The sequence below is a fragment of the Schistocerca nitens genome, chromosome 3 (assembly GCF_023898315.1).
Source record: "Schistocerca nitens isolate TAMUIC-IGC-003100 chromosome 3, iqSchNite1.1, whole genome shotgun sequence".
Lineage (NCBI taxonomy): Eukaryota > Metazoa > Arthropoda > Insecta > Orthoptera > Acrididae > Schistocerca > Schistocerca nitens.
The window spans coordinates 80,480,061-80,500,572 of record NC_064616.1 but is presented as its reverse complement, the minus strand read 5'-3'; the positions used below and the strand labels follow the sequence as shown (position 1 = coordinate 80,500,572).

Below are 20,512 nucleotides of genomic sequence, written 5' to 3'. Positions count from 1 at the left end.
CAGTCATTTGATGTAAGGTAAGTCACTCATATTACTTTAATTGCTTCACATTTATGTAGAGCAATAGATTTTTGCAACACCACAGTTCATGCAGTGCCTTTTGGCTTACAAATAAAATCATGGATCATATTGCTTCATGTGTAAACCATTGATACAGACATGCCATCCAGTCAGGAAAATTGGCCATGCTACACATTGGGACAGAGGGCCACTGTTCCCAACCATTCCTTTTCAATCTGTTTATCCCAATGAGACTTACCTAATTCCATATTTTATGCACAGTATAACAACTGAAATTAAAATGTTACAGATTGTTTTATGCACAAAACTGGTAGTCATTTTCTGCTCTTCTGTAGGGGTTTGCTAGAGCTTCAAGATGCCAAGAAAATACATCCAGAAAACATAGCAACAAACATGGGACCCTGTTGTGATGCAAAAGCCAATTGGAGCAGTAAAGAATGATAACATGCCTTTTTCAACAGCAGGAAAAATTTCAGTATTCCACATAATATGCTAAATATAATATAAATATAAATCTGCATATAATATGCTGTGCTTTAGAGAACACCATCTTAATATTAGTCTTAGGAAGTCAGAATCTGGCTCTATGGCTAGAGTACATGCATGTAATGAAGTGAATGTAGACAAGTTTTCTGTTATCCTTAAAACATTGCAAGATAAACAATTTCATCTGGCTCATCATATTTGTAATGCAGCTGAAACCAGTTCCCAGACAGTTCAGTCCAAGAACAGCAAAGTGTTTGTTCTCAAAGGAAGATGACAAGTTGGAGCCATTACGTTAGCTGGTAAAGGTTTGCTGTAAAATTTGTAGTGTGCATGTCTGCACGAGGAAATTTCATTCCCCTTTTTGTAATCTTCCCTATGCGAAGAATGAAGGTTAACCTTAAAGTTGGGCTCTGCCAGGAACTGAATTTGCATGCCACCCTGACAGGTGGATACAGAGTGAAAATTATTTGGATTGGTTTGAATATTTTCTATAACATCCAAAACCAATTGCTCAAGATCCGGTTCTACTAATCTTAGCTGGTCACTCTACCCATACTAAGAACACAGGTTTCATTGATAAGGCCAGAGAAAATCATACAACTTTTGTGCACTTGCCCTTGCACTATAACCACAAACTCCAAAACACAATAGCTTTTAAAAAATTTCTTCACTATAATCCAGGTAGAACTATTACACAGTTTCATATAAGTGCACTCTGGAGTGAAGCATTTATTTGTACACCCATTCCAATAACAGCAATAAATGGCTTCAGGAAGTGTGGATTTTTTCTTCTAGATCCTAATGTGTTTACCAGTGAAGACTATACTGCAGCTGAGGTTACTGATATTCCTTTGGATAGGGATGCCAATATTGTGCCTTGTTCAAATATTGGTTCTCCTCATTGTGAAACTGCTGAGCCTTCAGCAAATACTTGTCCCTCAAACAAATATAAATTCTGTAATAATTATAAACATTTGGAAGAAAAACTACCAGAATACTTTAAGTATTTATTTGACTCTATTTGAAAACATGTTAGCAAAGCCAGCCCTTATTTTATTCTAAAATAATTACTAGATTTGTCAAAAGTACAGTTTGTATAACTATATCTGTTAATTTCATTATGTAAAGAAATAATTTGGCCTAACCTTTTTGACAGAAGGAACACTTAAGAAGGTGGTATATTGCAATGTATTCAGTTAACTGATTGAGTTATGTTTTAATTGTAATTTCTGTAAATTAAACATCTAACAATGTATAGTTTCAGTACCTATTATTGTGAGGATATATAAAGGCCCAATTTTTGGTCCTGAGACAGTCAGTCCACGGCTGATTTTCAGAGGGGAAGTCTGTATCAGTTAGGGTAGCAATAATACAGGGGAAATAGTGTAACACCAATAGGATGTGTGTTAAAACAATGACAGTGTCTGTTCAATTTATTTGAGAAATAGTGTCACACGTTCTGTATTATTCTGAAAGAACTGTGAACTGTGTGGTTAGGTTTTTATTGCTCATAGATGTTCAACAGCAAACTATTGTAGCAGTATGCTGATGTTTGCCTGGAAACTATTAATGAGGCTTATCGAAATTTACCAATAGTGAACTGGCCATACATCTGTGTAATGTTGGGCAGTTGTGAACAGTGAGAGTAAAGAACAGTAAAGCACAACTGTGCAACTGTTGTCTACATCATTTATAGTAGTCAGTGTTGAACTTCCAACCCTCATTTTTCAGCCAGTATTAAAATGCAGTACATCAACACTGAGGATTTAGAAACAAAGCAGGCGAAGGTCACACAATGACAGAGACTGCTTTTACTGCAAGGAAGTATTTTCTAGATCTAAAGAAAATGAAGGATGGTTAAGATGTCAAAGCTGTAAAATACTGGGCCCATGAACTGTGCATTGGATGTGATAAGGATGATGACAACTTCATGTGCAAATTTTATACTTCACTTGATATTGTTTCTGAATGGATAAATTGTGACAGAATTAGACTGAAATAGTAACCCACAGTTAGTCACTGATTTCCCTGTTTACATCATTAGAACTAATTAATACTTCTCATTTGCTGACCGTTTAGTGCCAAAACTGTATTGCAACACATTTCTTTTTCAACTGTGTCATTGTTCTCCTAATAATAACCAATGTTTAAATAAAAACTATAAGTATACTCATTTTTTGAACTAAACAGGTCTGGAAACTTTACGCCATTAGGTAGGGAAAAGGGGCCACTACTTAAGCATTCAGAAACAAGTTTATATATCCTGAAAAATATACTTTTACCTTGGCTATAAATACTTGGTGTGATACCTTAAAGTATGCACATTCAAGATGTATATGCCATGAGCTTCTGTTAATAGCCATGGCTTCACGGAAATTCAATTTCACTTAGAATGGCCATTTTCCCCACATTTCCCTACAAATCAGATTTTTCACAGTCACAAATCATTTCCAGGCATGAAAGAACCAATAAATGTCAGAAAAAATACTTGAGCCAGCTGAGGACAGAATCTCTGGCCTTATAATTTGCATTATCGCTCTTACCTACTGAGTCACTCCCTTTTTTCGTTGAAATAAAGTAATCTCTTCAAGAAATCATTATGACAAATTTTCTTGGGAAAAAATAAAACCCTTCTTGTAGAAATACTAAGACTCTTCAATGTGAAAGAAATGTACTCTTGCAAGATATAAAACTCTTCTTGGAAAACAGTCTCTTCATCGAATAGCAATTAATGACAAAACAAATGAAGTTTTTAAAGGAAGTTTAAAAAACATAAATTTTGGTGAAGTTTACAATGCTAGCTCTAATAACATTTCTTAGTGAGTATGTGCCTCTTTTCCAAAGTAATTTTCCTAAAAAAGATATTTAAATTTAGTACTGGGAAGTCACTAACAAACTCTTGGATCACTGCAAGTACCAGAGTAGCTTCACCAGAAAAAGGGACACCTACAAAATAGTCACAACAAATCATGGTCCATAAATACTTTCAGATTATAAAAAGTACTACAACATATTAAGAAAAATGTTAAAAATCCAAGAATATACATGTTTGTCTGAAACTGACAGATCAGACAATAAAATAAAGCCACTATGGAATATTGTTAAAGGGCAGACAGGAAAAGAAGCTGTAGAAGTTGACATTACTTCTGTTAAAGAGAAAGGGAGTATTTTGGAAAAGACAGTTAACATGTAGCAAATATTTTTAACAATTACTTTTGAAAAATAAGGGAGAAAATTTGTGCATATAGTTTAGAAGAGGAAGCAAGATAGTACAACAAAGAAGTGATACAGAGGACATTAAATTAAATGGAAATTAAACTGACATCCAAATATGAAATAAGGAAGATCATTATAATTCTAAACAATAAAAGTTCTTGTGAGATGTATAACCACAGTTGAGTAGCTCATCAAAGTGCACCATTTTGTTTGTGAGTTGACGCAGCTTCTAAGAAGCAACTTATTTAGAACTTCCTGTGTGCTCTCTAATTTAAACTCTTAAATACCTTGTGTGTTTGTGTCTTTATCAGGTACAGTTCTGCATTTTAATAACTGTGTAGAGCACAATACAACTCTGCATTGTGACAAGTGTGTTTTTGTTTAAATAGTAAGTTACAGTTTATAGATCCTTCAGTTGAGTGGTAGATTCTGTCCCTGCAGTAATTGGATTCAAGCACACCATTTTCTTTGTAAGTTGACATAGATTCTAATAAGAAGTGATTTATTTGGAATTTCATGTGTGCTCTTTAGTTTAAACTCTTAAATTTCTTGCACGTTTCTGTATTTATTGGGCACAGTTCCACATTTTAATAATCCTCTAGAATATACTTTTACCATCTTTAATATGGATAGAGACTGTGATTGCTGTGTTCAGATGCAAGCTGAGTTGCTGGCTCTTCACTCACAGCTCCAAGCAGTAGTGACTTCAGTCATACAGAATGAGGGCATTGCCAATGGGCATCACTGATTGGGAGGGGGGGGGGGGGGGGGGGGCGACATATGTAGGGCTCCAAGTGACATCCATTACCTCCCAAGTATCCCCCGATCAGTCCACTATTGTGGCCACCCTGGGTACTGCCTGCACTGAGGTTGTCCGCTCACTCAAGGTCGAGTGGGTGACAGTGGAAGGCTTTCTGGGGGCCGATCAAAGGGCCTCCACGGTTTGTCTGAAAATCAAGTTTCAGGTTCAGTCTGTGTCTGACAAAGATCCTGAGCCAGTTGTAGTCACTTGCTCTCAGGGGAAGCTTCTCAGCCTGCAAGATCTGGTCAGTCATAGAGAATGGGATTACTGGTAGTTGGGAGCACCAATGTTAGGTGCATAATGGGGCCCCTTAGGGATATGGCTGTCAGAAAGAGTAAGAATTCCAGTGTTCAGTCTGTGTGCATACCACGAGGAGTCATCCCAGGTGTGGAATTGGTGATTCTGGATCCCATGAAGAGCATAGGGTGCAGTTGCTGCAGGTGGTGGCTCATGGCTTTAGCAATGCTGTGTATTTTGGAATGGAAGAGATTTTTTTCTAGTTTTGGGCAGCTATCTGAAATAGTAAGGACTGGCAATCTTGCTTTCAAGATGAAGGTGAAGGTCACCATCTGTAGTATCATTGACAGGAGCGATTGCAGACCTTCAGTACAGATCCGAATGGAGGGTCAGAGTCTTAGGTTCAGACGGTTCTGTGATTGTGTACGCTGCAGATCCCTCAACTTGTGCAATAGGGTGGTAAGGTTTTGGATTCTGCTTAATAGATTTGGGATCCATTACACACAGGAAGCAGTTGCATGGGTAGCAGTGGCTGTGCAGAGAGGACTGGGTGGTTTTAGAGGTTAGATTGTCTCAGGAAACTACAGAAATGGAGTCAGTGTAAAAGGGTGCAGGGCAAACACAGGACAAGGGTAGACCTTGTGACAAACAGTACTGTAATTGTAAACTGTTGTAGCTGTGGAAAGAACCAGAGATATCAGTGCTAATAGAAAGCACTGAAGCCCAAAACATTATAGGTACTGAAAGATAAGTTCAATTGAAATTTTTACAAAGGATCTAATGGTCTTAAGAAAGGATAGATTACAACAGTTGCCAGGGGAATGGTTATTGCTGTTAGGAGTAGTTTACCCTGCAGTAGTTCCTATGAGTTAGGAGGGGTAGAGGTTATGTTTTGATGATGGAAATAAATTAATAATTGGTTCTTATTACTGACCCCCAACTCAGATGATACAGTTACTGAACAGTTGAAAGAAAATTTGAGTCTCATTTCAACTAGGTACCCCACTCAGACAACTATAGTTGGTACTGACTTCAATCTACCCTATGTTGGCAAAAATACATATTTAAAGTCAGTGGTAGGCATAAAAGGTTTTCCAAAATTGTACAGAATACTTTCTCCAATAATTATTTTCAGCAAATGGTTCATGAGCCCAGTTGAAGTATAAACAGTCATGAAACCATAACTTGACCTCTTAGCAACAAATAATCCTATGCAAATACAGAGCTTCATTATGGATACAGAGATTAGTGGACACAAGGTCTTTGGTGCAAGACTGAATACTGTAACATACAAAAGCACTAAAAATAAATGCAAAATATACCTATTTAAAAAATCAAATAAAAATTCACTTAGGCCTTTTTAAGAGATAGTCTCCACTCCTTTCAATCTGAAAATGTAAATGTATACCAGATGCGGTTTAAATTCAAAGAAATAGCATCATTGGCAATTGAGATATATATACCAAATAAATTAAGAAGAGTTGGTACTGATCCCTAATGGTGCACAAAACAGGTAAAAACAGTTGTGGAATCAGTGAGGAAAAGCATGCCAAATTTAAAAGAACGCAAAATCTTGTAGGCTGGCAATGTTTTATTGAAGCTCAAAACTTAGTACATGCTCCAATGACAGATACTTTTAATAGTTTACACAATGAAACTCTGTCTTGAAATCTGGTAGAAAACCATAAGAGATTCTGGTCATATACAAGGTATCCTAGTGGCAAGACACAGTCAATACCTTCACTGTGTGATATCAATGGTAATGTTACTGACTACAGTGCCCCTAAAGCCAAGCTGCTAAACACAGTTTTCTGAAATTCCTTCACACGGGAAGATAACGTAAATATTCCAGAATTTGAGCCACAAACAACTGCTATTAGAAGTAGCTTGGAAGTAGGTATCCCTGATGTAATGGAGTAGCTTCATTCATTTAATAAAGGCAAGGCCTCTGGTGCAGAGTGTGTAATAGTTAGGTCTATTTCAGAGTATGTTAATACAATAGCTCCATACTTAGTAGTCATATACGACTACTTGCTCAATGAAAGATCAGTACCTAAAGACTGGAAAGTTGCTCAGGTCTCACTAGTACTTAACAAATAAAATAGGAGTAATCCACTGAATTGTAGACCCATCTTACTAATGTCCATTTGCAGAAGGATTATGGAATACATACTGTGTTTGAACATTATGAATTACCTCAAAGAAAATTATATATTGACAAATAGCTGACAGGGATTCATAAAATATCATTGTTATGAAAACAATTCGCTCTTTATTCATATGAAGTACTGAGGGTGCTATCAGCAGGGGAACTCAAATTGAGTGAATATTTTTAGATTTCCATTTCTCTCACAAGTGGCAGAGTGCATGCCTATGGAGTGTTGTCTCAGTTGTGTAACTGGATTTGTGATTTACTGTCAGATGGGTCACAGTTTATAGTAGTAAATGAGGGAGGGTTTATTAGGTAAAACAGAAAGGATAGCTGGCATTCCCCAAGGAAAGGTTATAGGCTCTCTGCTGTTCCTGATCTATTTAAAAATTTAGGAGATAATCTGAGCAGCCCTCTTAGACAGTTTGTAGATGATGCTGTCATTTACCATTTCATGAAGTCAACCATTATGTACTGTTTGATAATGATATATTTACAAGAAACAATGTTACCTACAGTGTTGGTAGGAACATAAGTGGCAATTGCCTCTATGAAATGAAAAGTTGAAGTCATCCACATAAGTACTAAAAGGAATCTGGTAAATTTATGTCACACAATAAAGCACACAAATCTGAAGGGTGTGAATTCAGTTAAATACTTAGGGATTACAATTATGAATGATTTAAATTGTAATGATCACATAGATAATGTTACAGAGAAAGTGAACCATAGCATTTAGAAAATGCTTGTCTGTCCTCTTGTGGAGTATTTGTGTGGTATGGGATCCACCTCAGATACGATTTTTGGAGAGTATAAAAAAATTTCAAAGACGGGCAGCTCATTTTGTGTTATCATGAAACAGGGAAGAGAGTGCCAGAGATACGATATGTGAACTGGAGTGGCAGTCATCAAAACAAAAGTGTTTTTCATTGTGGAAAGATCTTCTCATGAAATTTCAGTCACCAGTTTTTTTTTCCTCTCAATGTGAAAATATTTTGTTCATGTCCACATACATAGGGAGAAATGATTATTGTAAATACATAAGAGAAATCAGAGATTGCACAGAAATATTTAAATGTTCATTTTTCCTGTGTACTGTTAGAGAGAGGAAAAACAGAGAAATAGCTTGAAGGTGTTTTGATGACCCCTGTGCACCACACGTAATTGTGAACCGCAGAGTAGTCATGACAATGTAGAGGCAGATATCTCCAGTTTGACTCCTAAATTGTGGTTACATAATACTGAATAATCTTAGTCACTTATTTAAAGCATTATTAGTTCAATGTATTTACAAAACTTCAGTAGATTACATCAACAACTATCATTAAAGATTGGCAGTGCAAGATGGTTGTCAAACACTTGCAGTACATTAATTAAACTTAATGAAGTTGCAGTTCAGTGTTTTACATAGTTAACTAAATGTCCATTAACAAAGAAATCACTTTGATGATTACAATATTCAGCTTGGATGTTTTATATTGCAGTTGAAGAAAATCAGCCATTATGTACTGTTTGATAATGACATATTTACAAGAAACATTGTTTCCTACAGTGTTGGTAGGAACATGCAAACCTTGAATCTGAAGATCTCTACAACTGATAGGGAAATTCATTACTAAAATATAGTTTTAAAGAGTAAAAGTGTAGCCATGTAAGTGCAAGAATTCCAAGGTAATTGAAGAGGGATCTGAAACTGGCTCATTTGAGAATTCTACATAAAATCTGCATGGCCCATTTTATGGCTATAAAGACTTCATAGATCATAACAGCAACCACTTGGAAGGTTATCTAATATTAGAATGGCATATGAAAGACCTCAAAATATGCTAACATTTGTATATAGTGGTTAACACAATGAGGAAGTTTTCTTAGTGCAAAGCAAGCTAGGTTGACTTATTATGATCAATTTATCAATGTGATGATTACATTTTAATTATCTGTGGGTGTGGACATAAAAGAATTTGATATATAGAACGTATCATTTGTGAAGTAAGCTATAAAAATATTTCTGGAGCCTTTGATTTATACTAAGATTAGTAGCCATCAGGTTGGTTTTTGGCAAACTTTCTGTTGTAAATCAATTACATGATTGTTCTACTATCTCATTGTCTGCATTTGATGTGGATGATTTTGTGGTTTCTGTTAGTATACATAGGTCATTAGCAAATAAAAAGTATAGCATGATCTGTTAATGACTTTGGTATATAATTCAAGCAGGTTTAATGTTGGAGTGGTTGCAATGCTGTACCTCGTGGGATACCAGATTTAATTTTTTCCTGCTAACAATAAAATGGAAGCAAGCACAGAAAAAGGGAAGGAAAGATACAGAACCAAAGCAGAGAAAGGAACAGAAAATATCACATCAAATTGTGGCCATGGGCCGATGAAAATGAAACAGGTAGAAGAAGTTTCTAAATGTATGAGAGCATAAGTGCTTCTGGTCAAATGAAACATCAAGATCACTTGAATGATGAATCAATTTGTCTATCCCTTACTAACACAATGGACACTAGAAAGGTATTACAATACGACATTTTTTATGTAAAAGTTACAAATACTCTGATGGAAAAAAAATTCAATACCAAATAACAATTAATGTAAAGTATGGAAACTTTGGGAATAAATTTGTCTAGGTAACATATTTAAGTGATTAACACAGGTTAATCTACGGGAAAAATTTGGAAATTTATGGTAAGGTCTTATGGGACCAAACTGCTGAGGTCATCAGTCCCTAAGCTTACACACTACTTAATCTAACTTACACTAACTTACGCTAAGGATAAAGCACACACCCATGCCCAAGAGAAGACTCAAACCTCTGATGGGGGGAGCCGGGTCGACTGCGACAAGGTGCCTCCGACCACTTGGCTACCCCGCGCGGAAAATCTAATGGTGAGATAAGCCGTTGCAAATGTGAAATGCTAATTCATTAATACCCAGTGTAACCACCAGACAGTTGAATGAAAGCGTGCAGACTTGCACGTATTGTGTTGTACAGGTGCCAGATGTTAGCTCGTGGTACGGAGTTCCACGCCTGTTTCATTCGATAGGTCGGTACAGGGACCGTTAATGTTGTTTGCGGATGATGCCGGAGTTCTTCTCCGAGGATGTCCCATATGTGCTTGATTGGAGACAGATCTAGTGATCGAGCAGGCCGAGGCAACATGTTGACGCACTGTAGAGCGTGCTGGATTACAACAGTGGTTATCCTGTTGGAAGACACTCCTGGAATGCTGTTCATGAATGTGAGCATGACAGGTCATATCACCAATTAATGAAGAATTCTGCATTCAGGGTGTGTTGGATGACCACAACAGTGCTCCTGCTGTCATATGAAATCTCGCCCCAAACCATAACTCCAGTTGTATGTCCAGTGTGTGTAGCATGCAGACAGGTTGGTCGCAGGCCCTCAATTGGTCTCATAACCAACACACGGCCTTTACTGGCACTGAGGCAAAACCAGCTTTCATCAGAAAGTTACACCATGCTGTCCAATGAGCTCTTGCTTGACACCACTGAAGTAACAAATGGCAGCTGTTTGGGTCAGTGGAATGTATGCAACACGGCATCTGATTTGGAGCTGTCCTTGAAGCAACTGATTTGTAATAGTTCATTGTATCACCATGGTGGCAACTGCTGCTCAGATTGCTACTGCAGATGCAGTGAGGTGCACCAGAACCATATGCTGAACACGACGGTCTTCCCCTTGGCAGTGCCACGTGACCACCCGTGGCCTGGTCTTCTGTGATTGGCTGCATTCCTGCCAAGTCTTCCTCCATTACTACAGAAGGAACATCCACCTTCTCATAGCCCTATTACACAACCTTGTTCAAACTCAGTGAGTAATTGATAATGGTGTCTCTGTTGGCTTAATGGTATTTTTTAGTAACATCAACTCAGCACATCCAATCTCAAAGGCAACTAATGCTCAGGGCCATTACAGCTTGTATTAAAGCAAACCTGATTTGCATATACAGTTATTGTGAAATCTGAATAATCGTCATCTTTCAAATGTAGAAACATGCCTACCAACTTTCGTTTATGCAGCAGAACTGCTTCTTGGTGTTATGATTTTTTTCCTGTCATTGTAACTTCTGTACATACTTAAATCAGTTTCATATTGTCATAAAGAGGAGTTCTTATGTGCAACTGCAACTGAAACTTCCACCATTTATAAATATTGTGATTATTTTTTGTGTCTACCATCCTCCTTCATAGAGGAAACGACAGTACTTGAGGTAGCATGGTGTACATAAAAAGAATGAAAGAAAATCCTAATGTTACATGTACTACAAGCAATACCTGCTCATATAGCATAATGTGCAATGGTCTGGCTTGTGAGGTAGGAAGGTGAGCGAGAACTGAAGTGAATCCGTGTGGTAGATAGCTGATGCACAAATCAGTGTGGCGTGGTTTTTAAATGGTTTACCATACTCGTTTAAACAAATTCTTGGCTGGTTCCCAATTTCCATCTCCAAAAATGTAACACACAGATAGTTAAAGTATGATCACACTCAGAAGAAACTTTGCACAATTTACAGACACATAACACACATGATTCACTCCCCCCAATTTTTTTCAGTGAGAGGAGTCTAATAGATAGTAGTAGCAAGGTATACAGACCTGTGTCAGTTGTATGTTATTCACGTTGCAACAAGCTGGACATTATTGAAAGGGATTTGGATTTGGAGAAGAAGGACTGAAAAGAACCTCTCTGAGAGCTTGAGATTGTCGGCTCATCCAGCACTCTCCCTGCCAGGTTGATGACAGTCTTAATATTGCTGGCTTGCTCCTCCTGTTGACATCTGCCTGGAAGTCTGAGGAACTTTTGGCACTGTTTGTTGGTGGCTTTCTTCTTGTGGATGGTGTTGCCATGGGTTCCCCCCTGGCCCCAGGTGTTGCCAACTTGTACATGGAGCACTTTGAAGATGTGGCACTGAACACCACCCACCATAAACCAAAGGTGTTCTACAGATATGTAGACAACACTTTTGTAGTGTGGCCCCATGGCAAGGAAAAACTACAGGCATTCCTACGCCATCTCAGTGGCATACATGACAGCATCAAATTTACCATGGAGGCAGAAGAGAATGGCTTCTTGGATATTTTGATCAAGAAAAATCCAGACAGTACATTGGGACACTCTGTCTACAGGAAGAAGATGCACACGGACTTATATCTCAATTATTAGAGCTACCACCATCCAGCACAATGTAACTCAGTACTGAACACCATAGTACAAAGAGCCAGGTTCATCTGTGACAGCGAGAGTTTGCTGCGTGAGTTAGCATATCTGTGGGAAACATTCCATAAGAATGGCAACACTGAGACACAAATAAAACATGCCTTGCATGCAGACAAGAAGTGGGAGGAGAAACCAGAAGAAGACGAAACAAAACGTGTGGCGTTTCTGCCATTTGCTGGACTGCCAACAGCCAATATCGCAAGAATACTAAAGAAGCACGAAATAACGACCATCTTTTGCGCACCGAGAAAAGTCAAAGATATACTTGGCTCAATCAAAGACCAACTGGGGCAGCAGACGCCAGGCATTTACAGTATTGAGTGCCAATGTAGGATGGTATATATCGGGCAGGCACAACAATGTATCTCCCAGCACTGTACTTATGACTAGTACAGATGAACAAGTCCGCTCTAACAGAACATAGCGTTATTGAGAGACACACCTTTTAATTCGAAAAAATGTAGAAGCTGTGCAGTGCCAACGGTTCCTGGGACTTGATCTTCAAAGAGGAAGTGGAGATACGTCTGCACAACAATTTAGTAAACAGGGATAGCGGTTTTCAGCTCAGTGCAGCGTGTAATCCCACAATTGACAAAATACGTCAGGAACGCTCCAATCTGAAGGCAGTGGCATCCACAGACAGATGGGATAGTGACCGGATCTCAATGCTGGTCCGCACCACGGACCCCCCACCACCACCGACGTGGTACCCTCCTTCCGGAGGAATGTGATTGGCCAGCCTACAGTATCGGATGATGGCCGAGCAGCTATATAGATATGCAGAACGCAGCATCCCGACACTTTGCCAGAAGATGATGGATACGAAACTAATTGAAATGTTGCAACAAGACGACGCCACCACTCTGCTGACAACCTGAGAAGAATTCATCAGTGGAATATGCCAAGAAACACTGAAATCAAATAGCTCTTTCACAGTCATCTGTCTTAGGTGGAAACTGGGAAATGGAATTTTTTCACAATTATAGAGTAGACTGAGTCACTAATGACATTACTCATTATATCTCCTTTAAATTGTACACTTCTAGCTGACTATGTTAGCATGGTCAATGTGCATCCTTTTTTAAGAATAAAAGTGCAGTAAGGTAAGCCTAATAGAAAAAACTCGCTCAGTCCCTTGATAGTAAATCAATGTCCATCTTTGAAGATTCCAATTCCATAACAGATTTTGTTTGAGAAGTATTTAATTAACTGCATATAATGTGAAGCAGTCACTCATACTATACAGCTCTTGTCTTATTATATATCTCCTTTTCAGTAAAGAAATCTCTTATCTCATATTAACATTCAAAGGTTTCTTATTTAAAACACGAGAGAACTATTTATATAAATGATCAAGAACACTTGTGTCACTATAGTATCCAAAATTAACTAATTATATTAATTTCCTAATAAAGAAAACCTTTCTCTATTTATATTCCACTGAATGGATTAGTGGAAACAGTATTTCTTGTTATTATGAATTAATATGCATTATGTATAGCATTACGAGCAATTTCTATTAATCAGTGTCCTATGCATTGACTCTAATAGCACAAAACAACTCATCACTTCATTTCCCATCATATGGAATTTATATAGCTTTATATAGTGTGTGTGTGTGTGTGTGTGTGTGTGTGTGTGAGAGAGAGAGAGAGAGAGAGAGAGAGAGAGAGAGAGAGAGAGAAAGAGATCTTCACTGTGTTTGTGACATTTGGAATGAAAACTGTATTAACTGTATTCAGAAAGATCATTTTGAAACATAGATTTCTGTCAAGTGTTTTCCTCGAATCATCAGACATTGTGTCTTTCATTTTAGATACATTAGCACTGATTGCTCTTCACATTTTGAATTATAGTTTTTGTTTCCTCTCTTCATGTCCTGATAGCTTGTCATTCTTATGAAAACAATGCTGAACATATTCCTTGCTCATTTAGAAGGGCATTACAAGCGTAATGAAATATATAATATATAATGCATTGTTATTATGAAGTAACAACAATTGGTTTCTGGTGGCCAAATAAGAATGATCTGGTACTGAATTGTTCTGGTGTGTCACGCGGCTTGAGCAATTGCTTCAAAAGTGATCTCTTGAACTTAAACCTCAGTGATTTGCCTACATAGCTGAGTGTTTTATTTACTGCCAAGCAGATGGCCCATGTTCAATTCCTGGTACTGCCATGAATTTTCCCTTCGTGAAAGTACTGGAATAAGATACAGTCAGCTTCATGAGGTCAACTGATGAGCTACCTGAATGAGAAGTAACAGCTCCAAAGTCTGAAACCCTGACAGTAGCTGGGGGTGCAATGTGATGTCACCACATCCTTTCATATCCTATGCAAACACTGCCATTTGGTAGAGGATGCAACAGTAGCCAGTCAGTGTCATATCATCCTGTGAGCCTGATCACAGAAGTAGTGTTTTTTTTTTATTTTAGTTTATTTTTTATTGTACTGCTACCAGTTAATGCAGTTTTAACAAGGCCATCGAACCGATGGAATTCAATGGAATGTTATACTCGAAGTATCTCTCAACACTTTAACATTGACATAATGTAAGGGGAGGAGGGGTCTGGTGCAGCCAAGAATATAAAGAGCCTGTTAATCCTTAAAAAAGACAGTAAAGACTCTGTGAAGTCTTAGTTATAATGAGTCACATAAAAGAATATTAAAGAGTGAGAAATTACTTACATTGCTATCAATATATATTTTTAAAACTGTGCAACTAATTTTAAAACATAAATAAAACACAGCCTGAACAAAGATGTATATATTTATAACAATATAACACTAAGTTACAATGTTACTTTCACCTGGAAAGGCATAACACAAAAGGTGCAAATAGTGACTGCTAATATATAGTGATCAAATATATCATAAGTTTAAAGGGAAGCTGTTTTGCTTAATAATAAGTGTTATTATAGTATTAAACAATCTGTTCTAATCACAAGAATGCACAGAAAATGACAGACAAAACTCTTTATTACATCTAGAAAAAACTTGTACAAGAAGACATGCTGGGGAGTGGCTACACTACTAGTCCAATAATTCTAGTCAGAATGTCAATATGTAACTGAGGGTGAGGTTAGTCAGGCCTGACTCTTTAAGCTGTTGGTGGACTGGTGTCATGCATGGAGGAGAGGCTACACGTGCACCCGTGAGTGGCGGGCCCTGATAGTCCTAGCAGCTACTGACTTCTGTGGCCTGCCTTACAGCTCTACAGCTGTACACCTGGATACTGGATGTGGAATCTATGCAGGTCACTACAAAATTCCTTTCAGAGAAAACGACTATCTTCATTTGTACCAAATGTGTGACATTTCCATAATTCAGAACAAATCTTGAATTCTTCTGTAATGAATAAATACATAAACAAAGCAACTGGAGAACAGAAAATCATGACCAATTGGATAAAAAATAATGAAGGTGTCTGTAATAGCTAACACCACGGGCATATCAAAAAGAGATATAAAGAATGGAACATTTCGAGGAGGAAGCTCTCGAATCAGCAAATCTAAAACCCGTCTGTTTCTTTAGAAATGTGGCTGACACCTTCATTATCTGGCCACATGGAAGAGATAAACTGGCAGACTTCCTCACACATATCAACTCCAGACACGAGCATATTAAGTTCACCACGGAGATCGAAACGGAGGGGATGCTCCCTTTCCTAGATGTTTCGATTACATGACAAGCTGACGGCACTTTGAGTATAGGAAGAAGACACGCACCGATTTGTACCTATGTGCGGATAGCTGCCACCACTCGGCACAAAAGAATGGCGTGCTCAGAACTCTTGTACACAGAGCTCACACCATCTCTGATAGGGACAGTCTCCGACAAGAATTGGACCGTCTGAAGACCGTGTTTCGGAAGAACGGTTATGAGGAAGGGTAAATTCGGAAGGCTCTACATCCCACACCTGCAGCACTAGCGGAAACTGAGGATGAACCTCAGGAGGAGGCGGCCTTGCTATTATTCCGTTTTGTGGGGCCTTATCCAGAAAAATTGGACGCATTGTACGTAAACACCGAGTGAAAACCATCTTCCGTCCTCGGAGCAAAATGGAGAGCCTTCTCGGTAGTGTTGATGACAACCTCGGTCTACGTAAATCAGGGGTTTATCAGATACCTCGCCAATGCGGGAGTGTATACATAGGTCAGACCATTCGTACCACTGAGGATCGATGCCGAGAACATCGACGGCACACTAGACTGCAACAGCCCAGTAAGTCTGCAGTCGCTGAGCATTGCCTGCAGGAACTCCACAGCGTGGATTATGACCGGACCAAAGTCCTGACACAGACTTCCAAATACTGGGACTGTGTTATCAAAGAAGCTATAGAGATTAGAGTAAGGGAGCCACAACTAAATCGTGACAGCGGTCACAACCCACGATCACCCAGATTGAGAAGAAAAAGGATATTTCCCAGAGTGTACCGACTTTGGGGGAGGAGGGAAGAATAACGAGAGCGGTGCCGGCAGTCCCTCCTAAACGAGAAGACGTAGGACGCGGCACCCAGACAGCGGGAGAACGGACGCCGGACCTGGACCACGCGTGGGGCGCGGACCGCACCGACTCGTAGGAAGCACCTGAGGGAGGAGGGAGATTGTCCTATATATACCTGGTGCCGGCCCACCGCCGGTCAGTACATTGGTGCACTGACGGTGGCAACGTGGTCGATTGCCTAAATATTGTGTCCTGTGCACAATCGTACCAGGCTGTTCACCCTAGATTTATTTCTTCAGATATAAAGTACATTTTAAAAGTGAGATAAATTGTGAGAAGGGCTTGTGGAAGGAAGGTGACATACACATTGAATGATGTCAAAAAAATAAATGTGAAACTGGATTTCTAAGAAATATTTAGATAATTTAAAATAAAAATCTAACAGATTTTGTATGCTGAATTGTTATTGTGAGTGAGGAACTTCATTACAAGAAGACTACAGCAAAGTGGTGGCACTGATTTCATCTTCTTGAAAGATCATGGTCAGTTGTTATTGATATCTCCATCTCAAGTTTACTGAAATTTAATAAATGAGAATATTAGACCAAATGCATTTTGCTTTTATTTATAAAGCATCTTCAGTGGTCATTCTGCAAATTGGATACATGTATTTGTACATCTTTCATTTTTTAGATTAAAAACAGCATTTTGTATATAAAGTTGTGCATTTTACTTATGGTGTTCCTGCCCCATGTTTGCCTGTGCTCCAGACCCTGCTTCCTCCCTCTTGGTTAACATAAGTATCATAAGTAAATTGCACTCCAACTTTATACGCAAAACACTACTTTTAATTTAAAAAAACCAAAAATGTGTAAATATATGTATCCATTTGCAGAATGACCACATAAGATGGTTTATAAGTAAAAGTAAAATGCATTTGGTGTAAAGTTCTCTTTACTTAAATTGCAATAAGCTTAAAATGGAGAAACTAATAATAACTTACTTTAAGAGTTGTTGTGGAAGATAGCCATGCAAAGAAATGTATTACATTTAGTGTTTTCTGGGATGCTAAAGGGATTTCTCTGAAAGACTATCTTCCAAAGTAGAAAACAATAACTGACAACCACTACACAAGTCTTCTGGAACAACTGTGTAAAACATTGTATAAGAAGAGGCCTATATTTAAAAATCAAAATGTTACCTTTCGTCAGAACAGTCTACCTGCCCATTGAGTTAGTTAGGTAATGGGAAAACACGCAAATCTGAAGTATAAATTGTTGGATCATCTACTCTGTTCACCAAAGTAGGTACCTTTTGACTTACACCTGTTTTCATACATGAAGAAATTTTCTAACCGGAAAAATTTAGAGCTTGATGAAAGGTTTATGGCAACTATAGGTATGTTTGTAAAATATTGAGAATCTCACTTCAAGAACTGCACCTAATCACTGGAAAAATGTAAGACAAATTTCTTTTATTTAAAAGAGTGTGGTACCATAAAAAGGAAATTTTGACATAAAATACTTAATGAGTCCCTTCTGGGATAAAAAGTTTTACCTAATCCATAAACCTTAGAATTTAATAGCAGTGGATAGGGGTATTTGTGTTTTAAGTGTTGTTTATAAGTTACTTCTGAAATGAAGATAAGTATTAATTAGATGCAATTTGTATGAAGAAAAATTAAAAATAAATTACTTAAAACTTGACAGGTATTTTATTTTTCTTCATAACCTACAGCCCATTTCGAGCATGTAGTAACCCCTTTCACTTTAATCAGTGTGGTCATGAAATTGTTTTATACCAGTAACCTTTTTTGTTGTTAACTATGAACCAATATTATCTCAGTTGTGTGCTATGGTTTCATAACTAAGGTTTGTAGGTCTGCACATCTCATGTTGGTGCAAATCACGAAATTATGTAATTTTTGGAAGCTACTATGTACTGAAATTAACAGTCTACAATTTTGAAGCTACCAGTAATACAATAAAATCTACTTCTAAGTTACTGCTCAGAATCAGCAGACTAATCTTGTTCACTTCTGAAAACATTCTGCTTATAACAGAGAATCTAAATGCAAAAATCTCTGGGTGATGTTTAAGGCAACTAATCTGTTTATTATTATAGGTTCATAACAAGTGAAAAATGTAGCAAACTGACTGTCCATAAATTGATATATGGATAAAAGTTACAAAATAAAAAATGATAAAAACATTTACAAATAATAATTTAAATGTGTTTGTATACATTTACATTTACTGGTTACTTACCTACTGAGCTGCCAGTATGTGAAGATAACTATCACAAAAAGTGCAAAAAAGAGACCTCCTGAAACTCCTGCAGTGATGTAAACTGGAGTATTATCCTAAAATAAAAAGATGTTAATTCAGACCATATTATCCTATTCCTAACTGATGGTCTTAAGTGCAGTACATTTGGATACTAATAATGTTATGAGGAAAAAAATTTAAAAATGGTTAATAGAATTTGACAGTGTACTAGATATGTAATAGAATTTACCAAGCAACAATTACAACAGCAGTTATCTGTATAGATGACACAAATTTGCATCCATATAAAATGTAAGCAGTGAAGATCATACAGTTACATAAATCATTAGTTATTAGAGTTATTAGAAACCTATTATTCCACAACTGTATACAGTGTAACAGACAAGAACAAGATGAATCTGAATCCCAGAACTACTTGAGTTTCTAGAATCTTCTGGAAACAAAAGTGGTAAATAAGGAAAAACAGGAAATAGTAGTTCATTCATCTTTTTGTTTCTTTACATGGAACTGGAAGAAGCACTAATGTTTCGTACAATAGGAAGTATCCTCTGCAATATACTTCACAGTGGCTTGCAGGGTGTGGATGTAGATGTAGATGTATATGGTAGTTATGACATGTAATCATTTAAGAGAAAGTTGGCAAATTAAAATATTTGTTACTTTTGCTCTATGAGAGTAGTACAAAAAAGAATAAGTTCTGTGGGTGATGTAAATCAGTTTTGTATAGTATTGAAGAAAAATTTTCCATTCACAATAAATGGGTGTAAAGGAAATTTGACCTACATGATCTAAAGGAAAATCATATGCTAAATTATTAAGGCAATGAGCTATGAAGCCGCAACCTTACTCACTTCATACATAATTTCTTAAAGTGCAAATTGCTTCTCTATTACTAATATTTAATCATATTTCATAGGACTTGAAGTGAAATGTCTCCCATATAGGTAATACCACCAACTAAAAAAAACTGAATCATGCTTTAGCTCTTTTTTTATTGTAGAATAAGGAACATTGTATTAATATAATTGTAACCCCAGGTGATACTTCATGTAGAAGGGTGTAAAGCATGGATGATTCACTGTTTACGGAGAGTAAATTCATATATGACACATCAAAACATTGAATCCAAATTCTTACAATTTATGTGTCATTAATTGTGTAATTTCCCACTTCTGTTCCTATCAAAAACTGTTATTTCTTGGTCTCATGTGTTAACTGGACATAATATTACAGACTTCTGTCTCCACACTATGCATAATTTAAACTTTATAAAGACCCCATACTCAAGACCAGTACTATAAATGTTTGTGATGATACAGATAGTTTCTGTTAGTGACAATGCATAATAAAAACTTTCAGAAGACACAAGTCCCAGTACTGCTAATAGAAACACTTAAAACAGTTCATAGCACTCCTAACTTTCAGAACAGTAAGATCATCATAATGAGAAGGTATACCAATACTGTACTCAGAAATTTCTATGTAAGAAAAGATTTACAATAATTCAAAGAGAGCCTTCACAAAAAAAAAAGTTGTATTAGTAAAGGAAAATGGCTGTTTTATGACTTGGATATGTTTAATTAACTTGTATTAATAATAATTATTTGGACTATGTTTATCAA

The 20,512-nt window shown here is 37.2% G+C and overlaps 1 protein-coding gene across 2 annotated transcripts in view; it reads right to left on the bottom strand.

The window, feature by feature from the left end:
- Positions 1–20,512, bottom strand: part of LOC126248044 (uncharacterized) — a 557,758-nt gene that overhangs the window by 517,415 nt on the left and 19,831 nt on the right. For both annotated transcript variants that reach the window (XR_007545407.1, XM_049948673.1), the window contains exon 2: positions 18,870–18,964. Coding sequence is in view for 1 of the 2 variants with exons in the window: in XM_049948673.1 (XP_049804630.1) it covers positions 18,870–18,964 (95 nt within the window). In the remaining variant the exon portion in view is untranslated. The remainder of the gene's footprint in view (positions 1–18,869; positions 18,965–20,512) is intronic.